The sequence below is a fragment of the Dipodomys ordii genome, unplaced genomic scaffold, assembly GCF_000151885.1.
Source record: "Dipodomys ordii isolate 6190 unplaced genomic scaffold, Dord_2.0 Scaffold8, whole genome shotgun sequence".
Classification (NCBI taxonomy): Eukaryota; Metazoa; Chordata; class Mammalia; order Rodentia; family Heteromyidae; genus Dipodomys; species Dipodomys ordii.
The window spans coordinates 23,704,999-23,718,644 of record NW_012267224.1 but is presented as its reverse complement, the minus strand read 5'-3'; the positions used below and the strand labels follow the sequence as shown (position 1 = coordinate 23,718,644).

General features: G+C 38.8%; 1 protein-coding gene across 3 annotated transcripts in view; it reads right to left on the bottom strand.

Annotated features, from left to right (window-relative positions):
* Positions 1-8,575: 8,575 nt before the first annotated feature.
* Positions 8,576-13,646, bottom strand: part of Gabrb1 (gamma-aminobutyric acid (GABA) A receptor, beta 1) — a 296,173-nt gene continuing 291,102 nt past the window's right edge. Inside the window, exon 9 of one of the 3 annotated variants that reach the window (XM_013008958.1) lies at positions 8,576-9,321. In XM_013008958.1, the coding sequence (XP_012864412.1) occupies positions 8,977-9,321 (345 nt within the window). In that variant the 3' untranslated portion in view covers positions 8,576-8,976. The remainder of the gene's footprint in view (positions 9,322-13,646) is intronic. The other 2 variants (XM_013008960.1, XM_013008959.1) reach the window with 2 other exon arrangements.

Genomic DNA, 13,646 nt, shown 5'->3' with positions numbered 1-13,646 from the left:
ATGGAAACTCCATGAGTAATCATATAACTTGTTCCTTAAAGTGGACATTTTGGGTTCTGTTAATAAGTATACATAGGGATTGTTTTAAACAAACTGGGACATATGGTCCCCTAACAATAACGTAAACTGGGGCCCATGGAAAGCTGTTCTGTGGTGCAGGCTTTCTTCCTACATTATCTCAAGAGAATAATGAAAGACTTTGGTGGGAGTAAAGGAGGATGGAGGAGAAGGAAAACCAAAACCCGAAAAGACACAGTTTTAGTTGGTTGAGAGCAGGAAGTGTTTTCTTTCCTCTATCTCTCCATCTTTCTTTAGACTACCTGAACTTGGGATCAGGCTTAAAGTAAAAAGAATGAAATCCAAACAATGTAGGAAAGGAGGAAAAACTCTGCTTTTGGAGCTGAGAGAAACTGAGAATGACTACTTCCATCAGTAACTAGCTGCCAAATACTGGGGCATTCATTAACCAATTGACATTGGCACTGCCATCATCATACATAGTGTTGTAGTGAAGGTCAAATCATTATATGTGGGGAAATGTCCTTCAGCACCTTAGACAAAGTGTGAGAGTCACAGATGTCTACCCCCAAAGCCATTCTTTCCTTTTGTTAATTATTTTTTTTTGGTACTGGGAAGCTCTGGTAGTCAATGTTGCAAACCTATCACGATAATTCCATTTTCTCAGTGACAGGTTCAGAAATAGATATGTAATTTGACTCTGACCAATAGGTCAATTGAAGCAAAATTTCCTTGAGCTGAAAAGGAGATTCAAGGCAGAGCTCACTGTTGCTCCAGCCTTTCATGACTATGTGAGAAGGATGGTATATAGCTGCTTTATAACAATAGTTGCTACTGATAATGAATATGCAGCCGTGGGAGGTAAAAATGGTTTTAGAAGAGACTGGGTTCCTGATGACATCGTTGTTGCACTATTGAAATAACCAACCCACATTTCACCTTACTTCTGAGCTCATTGTTGCATGAGATAACATCATTCTGATTGTAAAAGTTCCTTTTACTTTGTATCTTTTGTTACTTGCACCTGAGTGAATCTTGGCTGATATACAGAATATTAAGTATTAATCCCAACTTGGTTAGACTGAAAGACACTCAGGTCTACTGTTTTTAAGGTGATACTATTGAGTGTGAATCCATTTCTAGTTTAAAAGGATGGTAAGCTAGAAAAAGCAATTAACTTACTACTTGAAGAAGAGCAGGGCATGTACCTTTACCTGGGAAGGTTCAAACAGTAGTCTTTGTAAGATGCTTGAAGTGCAGTGGCTGAATATGAAGTCAAGTGTGCAAAGAAGAGGATGTCCCACTCAGACTGGCATACATAGAAGGGAAGATTTTCTACAACTAGCCTTAAAATTTGGAGTGGTCAGGAGGCTCTCAGAAGAATTGTGCAAGATTGGAGTTGGAAGGTATCTTTAATCAGAAAAAAAAAAGTGAGAGAAAATATCAGTTAAGAACATCTATGCAGCAACCATTCTGGAACGATGTTCAAGACTGGAAAGGAGGGGAGACATGTCTAAGAATATGGATAGCTAGATAGGTTGGCCATAATTTAGTAAGTAAACTTTCATTCTTGCCTTGGCTGTACCTAAAATGTTTGGCAGCTTTAACTGCGGAGTGAGCATGGGAAGGGGCAGGCAAGGGCAAGGAAAGTAACAGATGCTAGAGACTGGGAGTCTTTTCTGACTTGATGGGAGGAAGTTTGCCTGAGATATCAACAGTATCTGTGACTCTACCTTGAATGGAGAAAGAGACAGCAATGGAATTCAGGACTACAGAGGGCACAGTGGCAGCATTTAAGCTCAGATAGTGCTTATAAGTTGGCTTTTCAATCCATGAGAGAGGGTTTCATGGCTTTTCCTTCACTAATTACAGAGAAGGTTTTGAGGACATCTGTGTCTTCCGACATTTAAAAAGAGATCAGATCACATTGATAAATGTTGTCTGAGACTGTCTTGAAAATGCTCTTAAGTCATACAGAACAGAAAAATATTAAAAATAGTAAAAATGTGTCTATTCAATAGATTCAATGTATATTTAAAGAAAAATGAACAACTATTTAGCTAAGTTTACTTGACGCCAGATGGCTTCCTTTCAAAGATAGGCTACAAGCATTATGATCAAGTTTGTGGGCTATGTTAGCAGCCACAGTGTTCCTGTATCATTCTGTGAAAGTCCCATATAAATGAACCTCTCTAAGATGACCTTCAAAGAACTTGGAAGTCATGTGGTGGCATGTCTGGAGCCAAACACCTTTCCATTGCACAAAAGCAATGCTCAATCCAAGGTGTCTTCAAGCATCCACTATATTTTTCTGTCTCTATGATGTAGCTCATTTATTGTTAACTTTTTGGAGTGTGACTGTGTATTGTAATACTGTCTGGAGGGAGCGGGTATTCTACATAATTTTATGGTGCTAATTTGGACAGTTTGATTATAATCTGTTCAATGACCATCTCTAACATCTAGTAGAAGACCTGCAAGGGGTCGTGGGTGACACTGGCCAGCATGCATCATACACATAAATAGACATGTTGAGTTAAAAACTCCTGTATAAAACTAAAGATACGAAAAATAAAAATTAAAAAAGAAGTAGAACTTGTAACAAGATACAGAGAGGATGAAGTAAGTTACTTTCCTAAAGGACAGTGTGAAATCAGTGATAATTGAATGAGAAAACCTTCAGGAAGGTAATAATTATGCATTTTTAAGTGGTGTATAGTCAAGACTTAAAGGAGGGCGTGGATAGACAAGTTGGATGAAGAAATAGTACAGTTTGAATTTATTCTATTATAATACCAAAACATGACCTTATCATCAAAACATGACCTTATCCTCCACAGGTTGGAGCCCATTACTTTTATTTCCAGTGTAGTACATCTGAAATAACCAGGAAGAGAAAAAGATTTATGTAAACATGTAATTGTTACTAAGGAACAGAAAAGTAGAAAGTAAGACTAACCCAAGGCAGTTCAGAAGAATCTGGACCTGGTTACCTTGTCTCCACAGACCTTTTAAAGACAATATATGTAAGAGTTGGAAAAATTAAGAAAGATCATTGATTTGTGAATTAAATAAAGGATATGAAATATATGCCCAAAGAAGTTGGAACATTCAGCGGTTTATAAGAAAGATAGCTAATAATGCTTGGAAGAAAGAAAGAAGAGGACAAAAAGAGGAATCAAATTCATTGGGTTAGCATAAAGGAGACAGAAGAGACAATCTATTTTTACAAAAGCCCCAAATCGCTAAGTGCAAACACATTTGTATCCTGATCATTTGCACATATAAAAATATATTGGGGAATGTCTGGTCTTCCTGTTTCTTTTGTAGGGAAACCCAAAAAGCAGGAAGAGGCAGGTGCAATGTGGACTCACTTTTGTTCATCTTTTGACTGCTTGGGACTCTTGAAAATGAAGGAATCTGTTACCCTGTATACCTAAGGCAAATGAGGAATGTTATTTGGCTTCTCTAACTGATTTATGTTTTGATTGTCTATAGAACAGAAAGTGCAAATAGAATTGTTCAGGAGAATGAGATTCTTTTCCAACTGGTTCAGAAATGAACCTAATTTCTCCACTTGAAATTTCTAATGAGATGAGTCCAGGATGTGCCAGGGATCTCAGAGGTAATTGGAGGTGGTTGTGAACACTTTGATACACCAAGGACTCATACCACATGAGAGAATAAAGGGAAAGGAGCAACTTGCCTTAAAAAAAACCCCAAAACCTGTTAGACCTCTTCTAGCTGAATAAAACATTCTTGTTATAGAAACACAAAACTCTTCATTTTTATTTTTCCAGAAAATAGCATTTTTGGACTTACATTAGTTTAATTTATGAGAACATTTTCAGAGACTTTCTTGTGGAATTATGGCTGCCAACAGTTACATTTTCTATCTAAGCTTTCTAAAAGAAGCTTTGAGAAAATAAGCACATTGTGTTCTGTACTTAATTGACTAATCAGGTTAGCTTAAACAAAGCCTTTTTCTTAATTAATGGTAGATCCTGGTGGGCAAAGTTTTGGGACCAAAATGTCTCATAATGATGACTCCCTGTGTATATTCTCCTAGCACTTAAAATGCTTAAAAAACCCCACCTTCCTTGTTTCTCATCTCTAAAAAAGATACTATTCTAGTCAATACATTTCTAAGAAATAAATCCCTATTTCCTATTGCTTGTATATTCTGAATTTCTCCAGATACACCCACCCTCTCTGCCAGTTCGCATGGAAACACATCTTATGACATAATATCCCACCATTCTGGACATTTTTTTATGAACACCAACGCTTGGGGAAAATATCTTTGAGAACGTTTAATTGTCAGACTCTCTTGTGAGTGTAACTAGTACATACCACACATAATCCTACCCTAAGTTGGAAAATCCCTGTTTTAATGTTCAATTCATACCACTGTTTCTCTTTAGCTTTAAATAGTAACAACACAGTCACCTCGGTGTCTTTGGGGAATGAAGCAGCTTAGTGTATCAAGGCCACTTAACTCTTTCTTCCTTGCTCCTCCTTATTTATGTCTACACTGATCAATCCCTTTCCTCCTATGCCCTTCCATTGTTATTAGAAGTTTGAGGAAATAGCGGAAGAGAAGGTAGGAGCTAAAGCTAGTGGTTCAAATGAAGCTTTAAATCATCTCTGGATTTTGAGAATTTCTTCCATTCCTGACCCTCTCAGCAGCATGGATAATTCAGTATTAAAAGATATGAGTAGCCACAAGTGACTGATAATAACACATCTATGTTCATGACACAGTTCAGGAGCAGCTTGCCAGTTCCTGTTTCTGCTGGTGCACTGTTCCCGGGCCCCACAGACTTGCAGCCTTTTCAGAGTCTGCTGTCATGTTCAGTGGGGTAAGAGCATGAGGCAGCAATCACAGACACCTGGCTATGGCTTACAGCAGATTTACATAACTGTATACACAAAACAGCAGAGAAAGAGCAAGGGCTGCAAAAATTCTGGTTTGGGCCCAAATCACTGGTCATGTCATTTCATGAATAAAAGCAAATGCTTTATAAGCTTACATTATTTACAAAGCTCAGGATTGTTTTCAAACATCCACCCAAAGTTGAGGACCACCACACCACAGAGAACAGTTCAATGAACTATGTACAGAATTTACAAGGAAGTTTACAGAATTGTCTACATCTCTAACAAATTTATCTTTGTATTATCTGCTTACTTTCAGGAAACAGGTACTTTTTTTTTCTTCCTGCTTTCTGTATCACAATAAATGTTGATTGAACCAACATGAGAGAATGCTTGGCCATTCCTTTTTCCTCCCTCCTGGGATTTATGATTACACTTCATTGAGGGAAATAAAAAGGTGCATGTCACACTTTAGTAAGATACCACTTGAGACTGTCCACATAAGGATCTTGGAGATCGTTCCTTTCTAGAAGCATTACACATATATTCTTTTTGCTTTCATGTCACAAATTTTGATTGAGCTCTTTCCTAAATGAATATTTGTAAATAGTCATTGATGTTAGAAAGATGGAATTGAGTCAACATTTCTGTGGATTATACACACACACACATATTTATATTTAAAGAAAGCCTATTCTTGGACCTTTCAAGCAAACTTTCTTCTCTGTGCCACACATATTTCTGTTGTTTTCAAGATCCTTCATTGACTTTAATGCACAATAATGATGGTATATGTAAGAACACACTTCAGTCAGTCTGCAAAAGTACCAACAAGAAGCTGTGGTTTCTATTTAGCTATGGAGAGGATACAGATAGTAATCCTGGGTAAGTCAAGCAAAACTAAGTCTTTACCTGGGTCTTTGCCTCACAAAGCTGGTAATGATCATGCATGCCACCACCCCTGACACTTTAAGCCAAGGAAGAATGAACAGAAGGTAATGAATGTGGAGTCATCATGGTCAAGTGAAACAAGGGATGTCTTCTGGGTCTACACAGGTTAAGTTAATACAATTTGTGTCACAGATGAACCAAACATGGGGTTTTCTGGACATGGCTATGGCATTAAGAGAGTGTCTGTGCCTTTCTCAGACTCTGATGCCACTTCAGGATTTACAGCTATTTTTATGGCAAAAAGAAAAACAACCCAGTATTAGTTAAATAACCCTTGGATAATGTAATATTCTGAATCTTTCAAGAGAAGGGGCACTTAGGAATGATTTGGAACTTTTATGATTTATGTACGTCATTTTGGCTAAGACAAGGCATACAGCCAGAGGATTTTTTTTTCCCCGATGGACTTTTCAGCCTACAATGGGAGGATTTAGCTGGGCTAGGGGCCAGTAAGAAAAGGATATGTCTGGGAAGTATCCAAAAGAAGGAAAAAGGGAACAGAGATCATTACCTACAAGCATGACAGCTTTTCAATTCTTCTGTCTGCCATTGCCTCCCAACCCAGAGAGATTTGGTAGGATTTGCATAATAGTAGCTACAATGCCCGGACTGCTCAGATGATAATAAACATTTGTGCCCAATGGGTAGATTCAGACTTAATGATTTTGCACTTTACAAAGCTTAAGATACAAGAGTTCATTTTTATTCTGCCCCCCCTTCCCCAAAGGTGCTTTCCATCTAAAATTATAGCAAGCAAATGCTTTTAGATTTGTTTTAAAGGCAAGATAAAGTAATAATAAAAATACACATTACCTCAACTTTTTTCCCAAGAAGAATGATCTAAACAATTAAAGAGAAATTATTTTGTGAATGGACATGTATTACAGATATTTCCTTTCTGATTTTTGCATTTCATCATTAAAAGCTTTCTAAACATTGTTGACATCAGAAGGAGTCATTTCTGCTAGACATTAGCCCCAAATTTCACTTCCTGTCTTTAAAATAAATGACTCCACCGTCGTTTCTGGGTGGTCACTGGGTATAAAAACCTTAACAATTACTCACATGGCTACACATATTCTATTTGGGCATTTTACAATGACAAAGCATCACACTCAGCAAGGGACTGAGAGAGTTTCAAATAGATGACATAATTCCCTCAGGATGCAGGTGTAGGGGGCCAGTACCTTGACCAAGGAAGTGTACTCATAGGATTGAAAGTTAAAACAAAAATTTGGTCCCCACATCCCTACCAATCCCTCATAAAACCATTGAGATCATTTTTCCAGGTGAATTCTAATGGTCTTACTAATGTATACCATGTTAAGCTATACCTATTCATCTATTTGCTGATTTCCATTTCCTCTTGCTTTCTAAAAGACTATCTCATTACTCTCTCCCCTTGTGGTCATGAGTAGGAATTTAACCTTATCTTTCCAATTGTGACTCTAATTTCCAGCAGTTCAGGCTATTCTAGACATAGATCCTCTCTATGGCTTTAGGGACAGCTAGTTCTACTGTAGTGTGTGCAGTATTTCCCATCCTTGGATCAGGTGACAATCCACCTCTGCCACTGGTTGGTTAATTTAAAGCCTGACCCAACCTAAAAAATTCATGTATGAAATTTTTACAGATTCCAAGTGGAAACAAAGTAGTTTTAATGATGGAAAATGAGAAGGATCTTAACTGTAACTGACTGGACATAGTTAGAACTGTGTTGTGTTAGTGATAGTCATGAGAACCATGGCCTAGAATAACCTTTCTGAGAAATAAAGGAGAGCTTTAATGACAGCGATGGATGAGCATAGACAAGATCTATGTATGCCGGGGCTGGTGCACATGTTTCAAGGCTCAATGCTTTCTCCATTGTTGCTTCTAATCTATGTTTTTGTTGCTTCAGATTGTGTTCTTAAGATGGAAATCTGGTTTTGGAGAAGGATACCAACCTGGGTGAGGGTAGATCATTTCCTGGATCATTTCTTCCCTAGTTTGCCATGCAAAGTGCAGAGTGTAGAGCCATGGAGGGCCATTGGAGTCTTGTGTGAGTAGCTGGTCCCAGGCAGATCCTGCTTTCTGGAAGGCTAAGAAGTATATACTAGTTGATTTTAAGAATTGGCAGTTCAGACCACTGCCCAGGCACCCTTTCACAGCACATAAGTCTTGCCTTCCTTGTGGAAAGGGAAATATGTTCCTCAGACAAAAATCACTTCCTATTGCCTTCAAAGCCCTCACCAGTCTGCCCCAGTCTTTCTATTTGTTTCTCTGGAGGAAGAATTATGGAAATGTGAGGGGATGGCATAGCTTGAAAAGCTTCGAGGCTCATGGAATGTGTTCAAGGCTTTTCATGGGAAGTGGACAGTCAGAAAAAAAAATGATCTCAATGGCTACCAGGCTGACCAAACCAGACTCTAATGTTAAACATTTGCCAAGAAGTCTAAGAGGCATTTGTAAGGTGATCCCTCCTAATGGTAGGTGAAGTTGGCAGGTTGAGTTTGCTGTAACCTGGACGACCAGCATTTGCTGATCTCTCTCCTCTTTTGGGGAGCTAAGGAGGCAGTCTACAAGGGACTTGGGGGGACTAGAGTGGAGGGAAATTTCCTTTTCTTCTCCATGCGTTTTGGTTGTTTTGTTTTGTTTTGCCTTCTTCCTGGAAATCTGTAACTTTTCAATGGCTTTGTTTTGTCTTCTGAGATCTTGGAAATTGTGGGTTTGTTTGTTTGTTTGTTTGTTTTGGCAGCATGAGATTGTTACAGTTTACCAGGAAGTTAATACCGACCCATAGGGAGGTCTTCATTTCCTTTTCTTTTAAAAAAATAATTCAATAAAATCCCGGGCAACTAGGAGAGACAGCTAAAGGTCTATCTAACTTCTTTTTGGGTTTGTTTGTAAACATGGCAATTAATAGAGCTCTGAAAGAGCTGATAACCTGGACCACAGTAGACTGGAAAAAATAGTTTTGTTTTTGAAGTAAACACGGTGTAATAATAAAATCGATATGCAAGACTCAAAAACCAATTGGATGGCTGAATCTCTTACCTCAAAAAGCACAGCAGTATCGCTGTTGGGGACCTGTGGGGTTAAAAAACAAGAGAAGAAAAAGTAGTCTCAACCAAACCATTAGGACAGACCTTAGTGTACATAGTAAAGCCAGTAGACGACATTGAAGAGAGAAAAGGTAATGGGGAAAAACATTCGGGACCACTTGTCAATGGAGTTCACATCAGTCAAGTCCGGGATTTTGACTTTGAGCTGGGAGGCGCGCCTGCGGATGCGGCCCTTGCTGGGCACCGCGTGCCGGTCCAGCGCGCGCCCGTACCCCTCCCTGCTGCTCAGCGGCTTGCGGTACTGGATGCTGGCACTGTCGTACGAATACATGGTGGCCTTGGGGTCGCTCACGCCCGTGAGCACTTCCGAGCCGCTCGTCTCGTTCCTGATCTCCAGGGTGCTGAGGAGAATGTTGCCATGGGCGTCCACCTGATGGCAGAAAGGACAGGGTAAGATGCCAAGGCCAGGAAGAACCCTTGTGTTCACTCATTTGCTCATGCAGCAAGTGCTCAGTGCTCCTCCACAAGTATCTTACTCCATCTGCCTCCTGGATGTGGAGGTTATCCATCCCTGCCATCCATCCATCCCTGCCATCCATCCATCCATCCATCCATCCATCCATCCATCCATCCATCCATCCCTGCCATCCATCCATCCATCCCTGCCATCCATCCATCTATCTATCTATCTATCTATCTATCTATCTATCTATCTATCTATCTATCTATCTATCTATCTATCTATCTATCTATCTATCTATCTATCTATCTATCTATCTATCTATCTATCTATCTATCTATCTATCTATCTATCTATCTATCTATCTATCTATCTATCTATCTATCTATCTATCTATCTATCTATCTATCTATCTATCTATCTATCTATCTATCTATCTATCTATCTATCTTTCTAATCTCTTTCTCTAAGTATGTATGTATGTATCTATCCATCTATCTACTATTATCTATCACCCATCCTTACCATCTGTCAATCATCTATCTGCCTATCAGCTACTTGTCTAAATCTTCTCTATCTATCTATCTATCTATCTATCTATCTATCTATCTATCTATCTATCTATTATCTATCATCTGTCTTCTTTCCTATTATCTGCCATCCATGTCTCATCATCTATCATCTGTTTATGTATTAATGATCACCATCTATTAGTCATTGGTCTATCTTGCTAGTTATCTAACCATGCTTCTAGCTGTCATTGTCGCCACTCACAAAGCTTACCCCTGCGTGTGTGTGTGTGTGTGTGTTGTGACATATCTTCCTGTTATATAACTGGTATAGGGAGACATTTAAAGCTAGAGAAAAAAGTGAAAATTCATAATGTACTTTCAGAGCCAACTGTTAATATTGTGCTAGCCTTCCAGCTCTCATCCTGTGTATTTACAAACACAGGTACATCTATAGGTTTTGTTCCACAAAGATTTTTTTCAGTTATTAATGTAGCTTACTCATCTTTGTGTGTTATCTGATACTCTTCTGTCAGCATCATTTGCTAATGGCTTACATGGATGAGCCATAATTGAGTTAATCTATTGTAAAATGTTAACATTTGTTTTTACTTACTTCCATAGATTTACAAACAATTTATAAGAGCATTTTTTCGTTAATTATGTGCATAGGCATAACTAAATGTTCCTCAGATTGAACTTATAGAACTGGGATCAATGGGTCAAAGACAATACTTGAACCTCTATCATTCCACCATGGCTCACTTGCTTCTTTCCAAACAGTGATATGAATCCCAGGGCTCCTGACTACTTACTCCCTATGCTTTGTGCACATACACACTTCTGGAATGCTATGACATCTGAACACATTTTGGTGAACAATATGGGCTTGTTTCAAGTTGGTATGCTTTGCTAACTGACTTTGCTGGGAAGGTATAGGGCTCATAAATGAATTTGAAGGTTTTCCAAAGACAATATAGGCAGCTGTCTTTAAAGATAGGATGAATATCATAGTGCCTGACTTGTAGTACTATTTCCATTCAGGTGAGATTAATTTTAGAGGTTCCTTGCTGGGAGCACATGAAAAGAGAGCAAAGATTGATAGAGAAGGCACTGATAGAAGATTGAGAAAGGAGGGGTAGCCAAAAGAAGAGAATCAATGTAGTATCAGAAAGAACAAAGGGAAGAAAGTAAAAGAAGAGGCTTGCAGATTGACCAAGGAGGAGATCTATGGTCTTAGAATAAGAGCTGAAGCAGAAATCGTCCTGACTGTGTCAAGGAGGTAAAGGCAGTTACACACTTATATAAAACTTTGTAGTTCAAAGTAAGAACAGAAATGAAGCTGGGTGCTGATGCCTCACTCCTGTAATCCACCTATTCAGGAGGCTGAGATTTGAGGATTGTGGTTCAAAGCCAGCCTGGGCAGGAAAATCTGTGAGATTCTTATCTCCAGTTAACCAACCACAAACAAAACAAAGCAGAATTGGTGCTATGGCTGCAAGCGGTAGAGCGTTGCCTAGAGCAATAAAAGTCAGGGACAGTGTCCAGGCCCTGGATTTAAGCCTCATAACTGACAGAAAAATTTGAAAAAAAAAAAGAAAAAAATTAAAAACAGGAAAAGAAATGAAACATTAGCTTACACAAGAGACTAGAGTGTCTATGAAGGTGACAGTGAGGGTTGACCAAAGCAGGTGTTGTTAGAGTAAGTGAAATGTAGCATACGGGAGCTCTGTGTGATAGGAGACTCGGATAGAAGGATGTGTTGATGTTTCCGAGGCCAGAAGCAGGACAATGGTCACTGCCGATGAGCTGGATGCAGATTATGGTCTATGTGGTGTGTGTTCACACCACGGAATGCAAATCAGTGGTTGCAAAGTCATGGTGATGAAAGTTTGTGCTACTGCGGCTGGTAAGGAACAAAGTGTTGTTGAACTCATGGAAGGAGAAAGAACCATTTCAGAAGATGGAAAGTAGAGCACATGATTTTTCTAGGCACTGTGGTGGAGGAGAGATGAGTAGAAATCAGAGCTTTCTGTTATTCTGAGATATTTATCTCCTGGGAGTTACATCATTAGAATATAATTTGGTCAGTAACAGTGAAATGTTTTCTTCACCAAATACTAAATGGCACAGTGTAGACTAAGTAAGGGCTTCATAAAAGTGAGGAGTAATCGGAGGTGGCGACATGAAAAGATGGGGCTGAAAGGATGGGTACATGGAAGGACTGGGGGTTAGAAGTGTTCTTATCTCAGTTTTATTATTAAGTAGTGAGGAATGACCTTAGATAATTCTACATGTCCATGCTCCCATGTATAAGTAACCTCAAGGATTTCTTTCCAGTCTGGCAGGCTTTGGTTATGGGGACTATTCCAGGTGGAGGGTACAACGTTCATAAAATCAAAACCAAACTTGTAAAACTGATTCCTTTGATCTGTATTATGTGCATCATTAAGTTCTTTGGTGAAGGATCTCTAAATAAATGGTTGCTGGAATTGAGAGTCAGCCAGCAAAGCCTGCAGATGCTTCTGATGAAACAGAAATCATGACAAGCAATGCACATTTTATTATGATGTTTTGGGTAACTTTGAGGCACAAGAAGTTTATTAATTTGGACAAATCCTCCAAAGGTGTCCACTCACATTGAACTCTAAGTCACAGTTTTACAGAGCCTAACATATAAAATAATAAATTAACTTTCACAACAGATAAGATTTCATGGTTCTATCATTAAACCAACCTTATCATATATTCAGAAAAATTTAAAAAGATACACAAAACAATTACTTTCTTCTTCCAGTGTCTTTCCTGTCTAGTTTAAGAGCTGATGTTATATACTTTGTATATGTGTGTGTATATGTGTGGTGTTTATGTATATATGTGTGTAGCTATGTGTGTTGGTTCACTCATGCACAACTGATAGAATTTTCCAAAAATTGTAGCCACAAGGAAAATGGTTATTGCTATATTTAAAAAAATATTTAGAAGCAGCAAGAAGCCATGTTGCATATTGCTTCATCTGTAGTGGTCAAATGCTACCCAGTTACTGAAGAAATATCAATCTCTGCGTAAAAGCATGATCCTGACAGTAAGAATGTTAATGTAGTGGATTTTCGGGAGATTTTCAGATAGAGAACATGAGCATTGCTGATGATGGATAATTGTTCAATGGCATGAGCAGACCCTACTCCTCATGTCAGCATAAAAAGAGGAAATTCCTACCCCAATTTCTGGTAAAATCAAGTCAGGCTGACATCAAACTTCCTCCTCCTCCCCTTTTGCTGCTGCTCTGCCCTGACCTATGTGGCAGGCATCTTTGAAAGAAAGAAGCTTGTATTTCTGGCTTTTATTCTACCTCTGGTTGGCTCACTGAGCCAAACTGCAATGAAGTATTGAACTGCAGTGTTAGGAATCCACAGCTAATTCTGTCAGACTTGGGGCTAAGGACTGTAGTTTTTCATGCTTTCTGGTGATTGGGAGGGAATGGAGGTTCTGGACCACATTGTATCAACTATAGTCCCCAACCCAACATAACTGATTCTTTAATTTAGTGATCACATTGGATCTAAATTTAGAGAATGGAAAGATTATTATTAAAGCTATAGGAAGACCAACAAATAAACCCTCTGCCTTCTACTTCAGAAAATGATCCAAATGCATGTTTCAGATAATAGATAAAAGAAGGCAGAGAATGTGATTTTAGATCAGCAACCACAAGGGCTTTTCTTCCTCCTCCTCCTCCTCCTCTTCTTCCTCCTCCTCCTCTTCCTCCTCCTCCTTCTCCTCCTC